The 14276-nt window shown below is 34.8% G+C and overlaps 2 protein-coding genes across 3 annotated transcripts; one reads left to right on the forward strand and one right to left on the reverse strand.

Moving 5' to 3' along the window:
* Window positions 1-4389: 4389 nt before the first annotated feature.
* On the forward strand, window positions 4390-6022 carry LOC110822545 (LOB domain-containing protein 36-like). Of its 2 annotated transcripts, XM_088219062.1 has the most exons (3): window positions 4390-4640; window positions 4762-4910; window positions 5330-6022. In XM_088219062.1, the coding sequence occupies exon 3, from the start codon at window positions 5347-5349 to the stop codon at window positions 5842-5844; it is 498 nt and encodes a 165-aa protein (XP_088075188.1). In that variant the 5' UTR covers window positions 4390-4640; window positions 4762-4910; window positions 5330-5346; the 3' UTR covers window positions 5845-6022. The 2 variants fall into 2 exon arrangements, with proteins under 2 accessions (XP_088075188.1, XP_021908382.2); XM_022052690.2 differs by lacking the exon at window positions 4390-4640 and having other exon boundaries at window positions 4654-4910.
* A 950-nt stretch (window positions 6023-6972) lies between these two features.
* Window positions 6973-13241, reverse strand: LOC110822365 (plasma membrane, autoregulation-binding site, misato segment II, myosin-like, tubulin/FtsZ protein). The gene is made up of 9 exons (XM_022052468.2): window positions 12839-13241; window positions 12284-12385; window positions 11604-11649; window positions 10963-11035; window positions 10345-10696; window positions 9010-9259; window positions 8408-8650; window positions 8188-8307; window positions 6973-7796 (listed from the first exon to the last, which is right to left on the reverse strand). Exons 1-9 carry the CDS (start codon window positions 12908-12910, stop codon window positions 7348-7350), a joined length of 1707 nt encoding a protein of 568 aa, XP_021908160.2. The 5' UTR covers window positions 12911-13241; the 3' UTR covers window positions 6973-7347.
* Between the last annotated feature and the right edge of the window lie 1035 nt (window positions 13242-14276).

Consider the following 14276-nt stretch of genomic DNA (forward strand, 5'->3'; position numbering starts at 1 on the left):
AACAAATCCCAGGTTTGATTTTTCTTAATAGCTAACAACTCATTTTCCATAGCTTTATACCATTCCTTGTTTTTTGCAGCTTCTTCAAAGTGAATAGGATTTGAGATAAGCAGAGCAAAAATACAAGAATTATAAATTTCTTACAAGGATCTATATTTCTTTGGAGGAGTTTCACTTGATGAACTTGAAGATGACGATTCATTGCTTGTAGGAACAAATGAATTGGTACTTACAGGAGTGCTGGAGCTGGAAATTGTTGGTGTTGAATTCAGCGATGATGCAACATTATCTTCTAACACTTCAACGTGCTGCTCTTTGTTTTCTTCATTCCAAATCCATTTTGCATCTTCATTAAAAACTACATCTCTGCTAATGGTGATCTTGCCACTAGTGGGGTTATAGAGCTTAAATGCTTTGGATTGTGAGCAGTAACCAACAAAAATATATTTTTCAGATTTTTCATCAAATTTTCTAGAATGGATTTTAACCAAAGCATAAGCTATACAACCAAAAACTTTTTAAGTGGCTTATCGTTGGTTTTCTACCTGTCCAAGCCTCAACAGGTGTTTGATTACGAACAGCTTTTGTAGGAGACAACTTGAGAATATACACCGCAGTTGCAACAGTTTCTGCTAAAAAATAAATAGGAAGACCTTTTGCTTGCATCATACTTCTAGCCATCTCCACTACTGTTCTGTTCTTTCTTTCAGCTATACCGTTTTGTTGTGGTGTATATGGCGCTGCAAACTTTCTGCGAATTCTATTTTCCTCACAATAAGTATTAAAATCAGTTGAAACAAATTCACCTCCTCTATCTGTTCGCAATATCTTTATTAAAAGACTTTTGTTTCTTTCTACAAGTACTTTAAACTTCTTAAATATGTCAAAAGCTTCAGACCTACTTTCTAAAAAATAAACCCAACTCATACGGCTATAATCATCTGTAAACAGCAGAAAATATAGACTATCACCAAGAGATTTTGTATTCATAGGCCCACACAAGTCTGCATTCACTAACTCAAGGCAATTAGAGGCTCTCCAGGCCTTTCCTACAGGAAAAGACTTTTTGCTCTGTTTTCCATAGACACAACCTTCACAAAAACCAAAATTCTCAAGTTTTGGCAAACCAAAAACCATTTCCTTTTGACTCAATAATTTTAACCCATTAATATTTAAATGCTCATAACGTAAATGCCACAATCGAGTCTCACTATCACCACTAGCAACCATAGCACAATTCTCAATCATTGAAACTTCTAATGGAAACATTTTATTTTTAGCCATCGGAACTTTAGCAGTGATTTGCCCAGATTTCTTATCTCTAATAGTGCAACAATCATCATCAAATAGAATTGAGTATCCACTAATCATTAATTGCCCAATGCTAAACAGATTATAAGATAAATCAGGAACAAGCATCACATCTTGTAAAATCTTAGCATTCCCTTAACTAGTTTTAATGCTTATGGTACCTTTGCCTTCAACTCGAATCTTCTTGCTGTCTCCTAGCGTCACATCTGTTTTATCGGACTCATCAAGTTCCTTAAATAATGATTTTATTCCACACATATGGTTAGAACAACCACTGTCCAAAAACCAGACGTTGTTAAACTACTCTCTTTCACAAAAAAGAGGCATGAATAACTTACTTTCTTCATCAGGTTCCTCTGCAAAACTTGGTTGTTTGTTCTCATCTTTTTGTTTTTTCAAACAATAAGCCTCTCTATGACCTGGTTTGTTACAGTAGTAACATTTAAAGATCTTTCTTTGCCTCTCTTCATTAGATGCACTTCTGCCTGCACCTTTTCCTCGGCCTCTTTCATGAAAGCCACCTCTGCTACTGCCATTGCCACTGCCAGATCCAGCAGCATTTTCATGCATCTCCCCCTGCGCCTAAAAGGCTTTTTCTTCATTCTTTTCATATAACCTGAGCAATCTGTCTTCATGAGCTTGTAAGGAACTCATTAACTCATCAAATGAATAATTTGATAAATCATGGGCTTCCTCAATAGCAGCAACAATATGTTCAAATTTAGGAGTAAGACTCCTTAATACTTTTGCAACAATCGTTTCTTCAGAAATCACTTCACCATACGACTTCGTTTGATTAATCAGAGAAGAAACTCTAGACAAATAAACTTAAACAGATTCATCATTTTTCATAGACAGAGTTTCAAATTCACGACGGTATGTTTGCAACTTTACCATGATTACCTTCGAGGAGCCTTGGAACTCCTTCTTCAAAATTTGCCAGGCCTCCAAAGATGTTGCTGTTGTTGCAATTCTTGAGAAAATTGTTTCATGGACAGCTTGCTGAATTAGGAATAAAGCTTTGGCATCCTTCTTTTTGGTTTCTTTCAATCTCTCTTCTGCCTCTTCATCTGGGTCTTCTAAATCCACGAAACCATATTCAACCAAATCCCAAAGACCCTGAGACTTGAAAAGAGTCTTCATCTTAATACTCCAAAACCCATACTTTTCACCTATGAAAATCAGTACGAGCAGCTGTGAGGATGATGAAAAAACGTTTGCTGCCATTCTCTGCACTTTCTCTCGTGTTTCCCTACACTCCCCAAAACCTTTTATTCAATTGCCCAAAGGACCAGAGCCTGGCTCTAATACCAGATTTGATGGAAAAAGATAAAAGCAAAAAAAAACCAGAGCAGGAAAAGCAAACGTAGCAGAACCTGTAAACCTTTTCTTCTAATTCCAGTTTGTGTAAAACAAGCAAAAAGAGCCTCTATATATAGGCTTACATAAAACAAACAGAGATAAAAAAAGCCGTCATCAAATCCCACAACTAATCCCACTACTCTGCTACTTATTTCCAACTGTAAAATAAACTTACTTAAATCTAGGAAACTAACAGATAAGAAAAAGACTCATATAAGCTTTGAATTACATTTCAACAGCAACAATAAAAACAAGTGAAATTTGTCCAAGTTCCATCAACAGAGAAGGAAACATTATTTCTGTTTCCACAACCACAATACGGAAAAGTGAAATAAAGAGAAATGCAAACACCCCATCAACATCAAACATGCTTGAGTTTGACTATTTGAAGTCTATAACTCCAGTATAGAAGTCAACCCAGAAAGTTCCTTAAGAAAAAAAAAAAGTCAAGCCCCAGACACAGAAAAGTAAAGGACCAAAGAAGGTTCAAGTGCTGACTTAATACAGAAATCAAATTTCCTAATAAATTACTCATAAATTAAAATCCTGAAATACATTCCCATCCCAATCCATCTACACTGTCACAATTGATTGAATAAGAGAAAATTAGGGTAAAAAATTCTCACCGTTTGCGTCTCACCAGTTGGGTATAGCACATCCATTTTGAGATGGTGATTTCTTGAAGACTGGATGGGTTTTTGGATCATCAGCCAACCCAAGGAACTCATCCTTCAAGAGCATAAATTTGGTCTCTCCGTCATGCTCGTCGCTTTTTCTTTTCGTACTTTTCCAAATTTTGCACCCTCCTTGAACGATTACGTTAGCTCATGTTTTTGGATTTTTCTTCTTTTACTCACAAAATTCATCATCCCCATCAAATCTCTCTCCTCCGTAGCTTTGCATTCTTCCTGCCAAAGACCCTGCAATAAAAACCTCGTCTCTGAATTTTGTAGTGTACAATCAATGTACGCTACAGTGATATTAGAAAACAAATAGAATTTCATCATTCAAACATCATACTATAAATTAATTTATCACGAAATACTACCGTCCAAATAAAGGGGCAGCAAAACTAAATAGAGAGAGGAGAATGATATCCTGGTTTTTGGCATGTTTGTGAAGGAGAACAGAATTTATTAACGGGTTGATGAGTTTTTTTTTTTTGTTAAATAATAATAATTATTTATTTAATTTTATATTTTTTAAATATCAAGTAATATTTAATGTAATATTCAACTCACATTTAGATAAATATAAAATTTTTATATCTTAATAAGTTTAACACGTGATATTTTAAATTAATATTAATTAAATAAAATGATTAATTTAACTAAAAATTGAGACAAATGTTAATTTAAGTAAAAATTAAACTATTATTTTAATAATAAAAAAATATCAGCAATATAAAAACAGGAGACAGATTGAATCAGAATATTCATCAGTATGTATGTAGTTATTAAATTGCAAAGTTTCTTTTGGGGCATTCCATGTCAAATCCATACACCTGCCCCCAGGAGAAATCAAGACCCACAAAATATATATATATATATATATATTAACCGAAAACATTAATAATATATATATATATATGTAAATGTATATATAAAAGAGACAAAAAATATGGGTGATTTGCATGCAAATGGCAGTTTGGGTGATCATCAAGTATCCCATCTTCACTTTCAGAACTATTAGTCACATTGTATATTATAATGTATAATATATGATTGATCATTCGAGAGGCTAAATAGCGGAGAAGAGGACGTTGACGTGATAAATCTAATATAATATGCATGGAACTGGAAACTTCGGTATGAGGAGGTAGATTTTTAGTAGAGAAGATTGATCGCGTGTTGGAAAACATTTGATCCGACGGCACGTGCTAAACCACCTATAAAACAGACGTTGTCACCATGGAAATGCCTCCTTCGCTCCTTTTTCAACTCATCTCTCTCGCAAATCTCTCTGAGGTGCGGCTTTTTTTTTTTTTTTTTTTCTTCCATTCTTTCTGTTCGCTTTATCGTCTTCAAGCTGTCGGTTCAGTCATTGCGGAAAGAGTTGCCGTCTCGTCTCTTAAACTGAGTCTTGCAGGTGTTCTTTTATTGACTTTCAAGAAACCGAGAGAGAGCGACCGTGATTGCCGTCTCTTAAACTGAGTCTTGCAGGTGTTCTTTCATTGACTTTCAAGAAACCGAGAGAGTGATCCCGATCAATTGTTTCTTTCTGAAACAAAATCCAAGGTAATGGGGATATCATATAAAGATTTGGTTTCTTTTATCTTTTGAAACAAAATTAAAGAGTTTCTTGCATTTCAAGATGAGAATCGAGCATAGGGTTGGCTAAGAGAAGTTGTTGTTGAAGACGCTTGCGGGCGTTTTTATGTGTTTACATTTCTCGTAATTTACTCCCATTAGTTACCAGATCACTATTTCTTGTTCTACAGTTAAACTGAGAACATGTGCATGTTTGGAGGTCTCTTCTCCTTTTTCTTTGTTTATGCGAATCTTTTTTCTTTTTTTAAAGATAAATTTCTCTTAACTGCAATGATGTGATGCTTTTAATTATGAGAAATAATCTTTTAGGTTGCAAAGGAAGCTTCCCTGAATTTTCAATCGGAACGATATATAAAATTACTACTTGTGATTTTTAATTTGTCTAGATTGGAAAGAGAAGAAAATGTCGGCGTGCGCTGCCTGCAGGTTTCATAAACGAAAATGCGAAGAGGAGTGCGTACTTGCGCCTTATTTTCCAGCAGATCAGCGTCAGAAGTTCGATTGTATCAATAAAGTTTTTGGAACGAGCAGGGTAACCAAAATTCTCAACCGGCTGGACGCATCACAGCGTGAAGCCGCTGTAAAGTCTATCGTGTACGAGGCCGAGGCTCGTCTCCGAGATCCTGTCCACGGCTGTGCTGGTCTCGTCTCGAAGCTACTGAACAGGCTTCAGCTGGTGGAGGCTGAACTGTTAAACGCCAGGAGATTGTTGGATACTGTCATCGCCCCACAGGCTATCCTTCCCATGCAACAACCTCTTGGCATGGGCAGCTCGATCCATTATAATATTGTGCCCATAATGGGTAACCCTCCGGTGCATTCACATACGGGCGGCCAGCTGGTGATAAGAGAGCCACAGCATCAACAACAACAACATCGTCATCCCGACCAAATGTTTTGATGCTGTTTCTTGTTTCTCCTTCTGTTTTGTGCAGCTAGTATTTGGCGCATACATCGAGAGACTGAGAGTAGTTAATGTGGGTAGGTTTTAGAGAGATTTACATCTGATATTAGTTTTTTGGGTTTTGGTGAAGAATGTATTGGTTGACAAAAAAATAGAAACCTTTTTTTTTTTTTTTTAGTGCAGGATCTGCATCGTTTTCCCAGTACACTTCTTTTTCTATTTTTCCTATCATCTATATGCGTGTGTGTGTATATACATATACATATACATTATATATATATATATATATATATATTCTTATAATTTTATTTTCCACCAAATAAAACGTTAAACACAGTTCACATGCATGCTAATCAGTATTTGCCGGGGGAAATTCTTTCATTAGAAGCAAATTTACGAGTTAGCATCGTCTCTTTCTCATTTTCGTTGCGGTGCTTTATAACACCAACATTGGATGGTTTTTGTATTAGCTTTTTGTTCTGAATCTCGAAGTCTCATTGTCTACTTGAACAAGTCTGCGTACATTTATCTCTGACTACGAAGATGATAGATAGCAGGTTATACAGGACTTGTTTATTAGCTCATCAACTCCCCAGTGTGTATGTATATATCATGTTATGGAGGTGGGATTGATGTTGTTGTTGTTGATGCTGCGGTTCGAGTATGACCAGCTGTCCACCACCATGAGAAGGCACCACAGGGATATCCATCACGGCCATCATATTATCGTGGAGCATTGAAGAGGAAGACGTTTGCATTAATAGTTGATAACAGAGGAAGAATTTTTGTCATTAATTAGTGTAATTAATTTGTAATAATAAATAGTCCAATTATAAACCACTATCTATCATTTTATATACATTCCAATTATATATTCTTATAATAAAATCTTTCACCTCATTCTAAGAATCTACATACCTTGCACTGGTTTCTGAAACTCCAACCACATCGAAAATACAAAAATTCATCATATCACCAATGCTGTATTTTTATTCTTTCTGGCTTGAAAACTTAAGACTGGCATTAAAAAGAAAATCACTTTTTGAACTGACTAAATATTTAGTCATGGAATACCCCCCCTTAAGATTCAGGAGTCGACGAGGAAGAAGGTATTTCAGGATAATATGGCATCAAACTGAGGTGCAATCTCTTTCTTTGGAATTCATCTCAAACTTGGAAACCTTCACTTTTTCCATTTACAAGAATTCAAAACAAAAACATAGAGAGTACAACAAACACCAAGATCGAAAATTATCTTCTAGAAAAGAGGCATCTGCTTACCAAATGTCTCTCCACCGCCCCATCTGCCATACTCGTCATCTTTCAGTCATGTTCCTAAATGTCCACCTGCATCGTACTTCCATAATCCTACCAACACTAATAATTCCATTCAAACATTAGGAATCAACAACTTGCTGCAAGTTCTCAGATCAAATATGGGGATCAAGTTCCAGTAAAGGGCAAGAGAAGAGAGAGGCACAACTTAGCATCTGCACTTACCTAATCTGAATCTGAGGACACTTGAGAGTAAGGATCCAATGCTGCAACCATTTTAGACACTGCCTCTCTCATGTCCTCTACATCGTCGTTTCCAAATCCCCAACTCCTAAGCAACTCAGCCCCAGGGGCTCCTCTTTCTATACCAAATCGACAAAGATTCCCTAACCTATTCTGCAAAAATGGCAAGATAGCACTACTAGAACGCAGTCTAGCTGCAATGGGGATCGAATTGACGTCAAGTGAGCTCCTTGGACAAGAACCTACAATTGGGCTGTCCAACAGTTCACCATGTTGCCCCACAAGATTCCCAAAAATTGAAGGAAATGGCAAGGGTATTGGAAGGGGACAACGAGCAACAGATAATTGGCAAATCATTGGCCTTATTATTGCATGTTCATATGAAGCATGAATTGCGTTCCTTACTTCAGACACTAAAGCTTGATCACCGCCTGCAGAAAATAAATACCATCTTTGTCACTCAAATTGCTAAAAAACTACAAGGCAAACCGGTATACATGGAGAGAATTTGTAGATAATAGCAACACATGCTCTCATCTTTGGCCTACTATTTTTCTCTTTTAATTCTTTTGAAGATTTTTTCTGTAAAGCTCAGTAGGCAAGAAGTATTGTTCCCCAAGAGTCTGGTGATTCAACTAAATAAACTTTTCTAATAACGCAGCCCAACTTCAGACAAAGAGAAGAAGCCCGAGGGCTTTCTCTTTTAAAATATATTACTAAATTCTGAAGCCAAGTCTGCCAACACAGTATAATGCATTTATCTGCTGATCAGTACATGCTAGAGAAGAATATGGAAAACTAGGATACACAAATTAATTTTACCTGATGCAAGGGCTCCATGAATGGTCATCAATTCCAGTGCCTGTGAGTCCTCCACATCCTCAGCCACTTCTGGTGTCAATGGATGCAAGTTCCCAAGAAGGAAGTGTGCTCCTTGTTTCCCTGGATATCAGAATCCCAAGTGATTCATTAAATTCACAGTTGTAACTGATATGGCTTGGATTTAAAATGCATTCACATAACTGCAGTCAAATCTTGTTACCAGTCAAAGCAGGTGCCGGCATTGCAATGTCCAGAATAGTCACTTTGTTCTGCCTAGCTTGCTCTCCCAACAGTTGTGTGACACCATTTACATCAACAGCACCTGAAACATCACCAAAATCGGCAGCAGGTCCAAGTGGTTCCATTCGGAAAGGAATGCTATTTGAGTGCAGAGCAGCAGCATAAACTGCACTCGAGTAGTAAGGTTTCTCATCCTTGATGCAAAAGAATGATGATGCTTTACCTTGCAAACCAAAGGAACAAAAAAATAAAAGATTAATCAATATGAATCTTTAACACAAATAAGAAAAGAAGAAGACCATATTAAAGTTATAGGTTTATGAGGAACTGCAAATATAAAACCAAGCCAGCTAGTTGTCATAAATAAACATGTCAAAATCAAACTGTTTTAGAACAAAGAACCATTGTTAACAAAATGCAGCTTTCATCAACAACACAAAACTCGTAATAGATTTACATCATATACTCTGCTATCTAGAGATGGTTATTAACTCAATTTGAGAATATGTGAAACATTACAGGGCATCAGATAACAAAGAAGGCCATAAAACCATTATTATACCAAAAGGCAACACTGCTTACTTCTACTCAAGAAAGGTAGACCAATGGGCACAATTAATTTGCAAGATGATGATAGTCTAGTAAATGAAACAGCATCATGAAGATCCCTAGGCACCATCTGCTTCCGGCTCCTAAAAGTCATATGAGAACTAGGACTCCTTACGGAATACAGCAAAACTGGAGTGCTTGTGTAGTCATCTACAATATTCTCCAGAAAATCTGCAGCTACAGGTGAAAATCCTCCTGAGTCATCAACAATGAATTGAAAACCCTGTTAAAATCAGCACAGCAAAAAAAATTAAAAGAGATAACAAAGGATAATATATTCAATATTGAGGATCTCGATTCTCAGCATTTGAAAGGGTACACATTAAGGGGGAGCCCTGTCCAAATATAATGAATTACCACACAGTTTTCGAAGTTAAAGAAGTCTAAACATTAATAACAGAAACCCTTGGATGACAAGCCTTAGATAGTTACTCTGTAATTAAAACACATGTTCTCTACTGGATCATCATGCAAAGAGATTCAAACCTACCAAACAAATCCTCTCCACATTATCTGAGCTGCCAGCAGGATTATACCGAAACTTGCTCAAGATTTTAAAATTGATGGAAAATGATGCATATTCTCAGCCCTAATATATTTACTTCCACTGTAAAGCAAACCAGGCTATTGGTAATGAGTAAAAATGGACGGTTAAGATGCTGATTTAGTCCTTCAGAAGCATGTTATGTTCACAGCATTCTCTGGGGAAATTAGAATGCAGTTTTAAGTCTCTCACCAGGTAAGCATTTCAAAACCGTAGGCCCTCCCCCCAAGCACAAGAAGCAGACTCCTGTATCTTCCTTCTTGAAGATCAGAAAATTATCTAAACTAAATTAAAAAATATAATACTGAAGTTTCTCCATAAATCTTCCATATTACCTGTACAATCTTCAATCATTTCTTCATCAAGACACAGGCACAGAGCAAAGAGGGAAGTGTAATATAGTTTATTTTTCATAAGAATATAACTAATATTCTTTTTTCGGTTGAGGGGCTAGCCCTTGCTTATGGGGGGAGTAGCGAAATGTTTGACTCATAGGGAGGAAGACAAATGAGCTCAAAGGCTCTTGCTTTATAATATAATTTATTTTTCAGTCGAATAAGCACAACCTTGTAGTAAATAAATCATATGCTATGTGAAAATAAAGTTGCACCAACTTCCTAAAATTCAGGCGAGACACAGTAAGCAATCATTAATCTTTAACTTCACCGGAGTAAAGAGTTAGAAACAAACAAAAACGATACGAAGACGTACATTGCCCGTTAGTACCCTGAAAATCATCACAAGTCCAGACATTTAAAATTTACCTGAATATGATCGCACTCTTCCACAAAAAAACGAAGTCTCTCGCATATTTCTTCCCCCCTTGAACCTTTAGAAAAAACATCTCTTCCAATACCATAACTGTCAAACTCCTGACTGTCCACCCACAATCCACTCAATTCGTATAAACTCTGAGGATGATAGTGCACTTTTGAGTAATCTGTCCAACATTTGACACCATTATCTAAACATTCAACAATATCCTTATCCTGAATTTCTCTTCCAGAATTGCTCTTCTCAGTGCTACCATTTTTCCCCTGTTCTTCATCTTCCAAACTCTGCAAGAACAAATTCTTCTTCTGAGGCTCAGATGTATGAGTGGAAATAGTACCAGACCTGCACATTAGTTTACAAGAATTCAATTCAATGCAAGTTTAACAAAATAAGAGACATGCAGAAATTACAAATGTAGAATTTAGAATTATTTTCGTATACTTAACGAATAAGCCTTAGGGAGTGTTACTAATATCACCCTTTTAATGTCTAAAACTTATCAAATTCTGCTTCACCAATTGCTTTGAGATAGATCTCATCATGCTACTCTAAATATTATACCAGAGGTTGGAGAAGCTCATATTAACATTAGAATAACCAATTCTCACCATGTAACATCTGATGGTGCTGATAAGTCCTCATTATACAATGTGCCACATGAACCCATAGATCCAAGGGATCCTGCAATGACATAAGCTCTGTTTAATATAAGGAAAAAAAAAACACGCGATTAAACATGGTTATAGACTAAAGAAGTTCTGTTTGTTGATTGAGTTCATCCCCACAACATGGGCACCATAAAGAACAAGTGAAAGTGGTCCAAGTTCCATCAACAGAAAAGGAAATATTATTTCTGTTTACAATACCACAAAGTGAAATAAAGAGATAAATACAAACACCCCATTAAAACCAAAAATGCTTGAGTTTGACTATGAATCTACCACCCCAATATAGAAGCAAACCTAGACAGTTCTTAAATGAAAAAAAAAAAAAAAAAAAAGTTAAGCCCCAGACACAGAAAAGTAAAATACAAAAGAAGGTTCAAGTGCTGAATTAATACATAAATCAAATTTCCTAATAAAATATTTATAAATTAAAATCCTGAAAAATATTCCCACTCCAATCCATCTATAATGTCACAAATGAGTCTTAAAGTGAATGGAACAAGAGGATGAGAACATGTAAGTTATTGCCTAGAGCAGATGAAACTGCAAAAAGTATTTATTAGCACTGCATTAAAGCCAAGTACCTTGGAGTCCTACTGAAACCAAGCGAGGAGTGTATGTAAGAGTGCCCTGCATGCATTAGCCATTAAGCATCAATTCAACAAATTAATAGAAAGTTAAAGTTAGAGATTAGTAGTTAACTACCTTGAGAGCATAAATAAACAACCAGAATTAGATGGGAAGATGGTTCGAATTGACTCTTTGTGTAAATGGCTTCGAAATGCTCCAGGAAGGAGCAAGTAGATTTAGGAGAGAACCCAAGAGCACCATGATAACATGAAAAATTTCTCCTAGGAGCCAGAAGTAAGTCGCTCTTCAGTCATTCTTTTAAGTTCATCGGATCCAAACTAAGGAAAGTAAGCACAGATATGGGCTGAAAACATTATTATCAAATTGGAGATGGCTCCCCCATGTTCAGTCATGGTGATTAGAGGGTTCTTTATACTTAAGTGCTGAAGCAGAATAGTTCTAATATTGTTGCTGACTGAAAGCAATTAAGCCAAATTCGGTGGTGGTAGTAGCTTCAAAGGAATTGGAAGTATGTTCTTTACGTCAAACTATGCATAGTGACTCCACTCAGTGACAAATATATTCAAACATTTTCAACAAAATTCAACAGGCTTTCACTTACACAAAACTATAAGAACAGTAATCTAGGGAACAACTGATTGAATAAGAAAAAATTAGGGTAAAAAATTCTCACCTTCAGTGTCTCGCCAGTTCGGTATAGCACATCCATATTGAGATGCTGATTCTTGAAGATTGGATCGCTTTGTGGATCATCAGCCAACCCAAGCAACTCATCCTTCAAGAACATAACACGTTCCCTCAATAAAATTATAATTGAGTTGGTGGTACCGAACACAAAAGTAGAAGGGGCATGTGTTAAATGAGAGAAGCAAACTTACCCACTTTCTGTAATTCTATTTCTTTTCTCAACTTCTCATTCAATCAAAATATCATGTATTAATTATATTTCTTTGATTGAGTAGTAGAGGAATCTTCCGCTTTCCATCACCCCATGAAATATTTGTAATGGACAAACAAAATTGCAAGGATTTTGAATTGTTTTTCGTTGTTTACTAAGATTTAATAAACCAGTTCCAAAAAATGCATTAATATCACTAAATTCCCTTAACTGCAGCAGCATAAGATAATCATTTTAATAAACTCAAGCTTTTAAAAAGAACTGCATAAGCATGATATGGAAAGGTTAAGTTAAATTCAAAGGACTTTACAGATTGAAATGAGCATTAACCTGAAAATTCCAGAAATGAGAGCCAACAAAGTTTGCGAATTCTCCAACTTGAATAGTCACGAGTTCTCTCATAATTCCACGCAAAAACCGATAAGTTATGCCAATTACAGATGACGAGTGAGTTTATTAAGAAAGATTGTACCTTGGAAAAGTAATGGGATTTTATTCTTTTGGGAGGAAAGAACAAGGGTTTTTGGTGTGGCTTAAACCCTACTAAGAGAGCTGTTCCTAACAGGCGCAAAAGATAAAAGGAATGGAAAATAAAGGAGAAGCAGAAATATATTTCAACTTTGTAAAGGAGTTCTAGGGAGATGTTGATTCCCTCTAGAATGCAGAAACTTGAAGCTAAAAAACTCAGAAGCTTCCACCCTAAAAAAACAGAAAGCCTCACCAGCTCTTCAACAATTTATGACCTAATACAGTTTATAAATTATATTAATTTATTTATATAGTTCATAAATATTAATTTTATTAAAATAATACAAATTTTTAATAAATATAACTCTTAGAATATAGTTTTCCCATTAATTTATTTCTTCAAATTTTTTTAAACAAATTAAATATGAACCTTATAATACTAATTTTACTTTTTGATTTATTTTTTATCTACTTATTGAAAAATATCTCAATCTTTCTAAAAATTGAATATAAATTAGGAAATCTTACTAATCTATAGATTTAATTTGATTTATTTTAAATTAGTTTCCTATTTTTCAATAATAAGTGTATATATAGCTGTATTCATTTTAAATATACAAAAAATTCAGTTTTTTATTCTAAAAAATATATCTCACTGACTTATAAATGATACTCAGAATAATACAGAGTCTAAAATTTTTGAAGTTTTTACTTAAAAAGAGAAAGTTGTGAAATAGGGAAATGGTTTATTAAATTCGCAAAAGTTATAAACTTTTAATGAAAATATATATCTTATTGTTAGTTTTATTCACGAAAAGTAATTTTTTGTTTTCAAATTTTTTTTAATTTTTTAATAGTATTACTGTTAATATTTAATACGTCATTTTCATGTCATTTGCAAAATAAAAATTTAATAAATTAATAATATTTCTCCGTTAGATAAGAAAATAAAATCAAGAAAATTTATGACGGACAATAATTCTTATTTGAATTTGCTGCGTTATCTTTGTGAAATTAAAATGATTGTAACGCTCACTAATTTTTATAATTTTTATTATTATTAATTTTATTTAGTTTATTTTATAATTTTATTATTTTAATTGATTTATTTAATTTAATTTTTAATAATAATAATAATAATGATAAAATTGGGTAAAAATATTATTTGGATTTAATTGAAATTGATTTTAGAAAAAATGAGTGAAAATTAGGATTCTGGGGGTATTTTTGAAAAGAAAATCGGAAACCGGTGGTCAAAACGCAATTTAGAAAAATTGTGCTCCGTCAGCGCACGGACGGC

This window comes from Carica papaya, chromosome 4 (genome assembly GCF_054855325.1).
Source record: "Carica papaya isolate Zhongbai chromosome 4, ASM5485532v1, whole genome shotgun sequence".
In the NCBI taxonomy this organism is placed as follows: Eukaryota; Viridiplantae; Streptophyta; class Magnoliopsida; order Brassicales; family Caricaceae; genus Carica; species Carica papaya.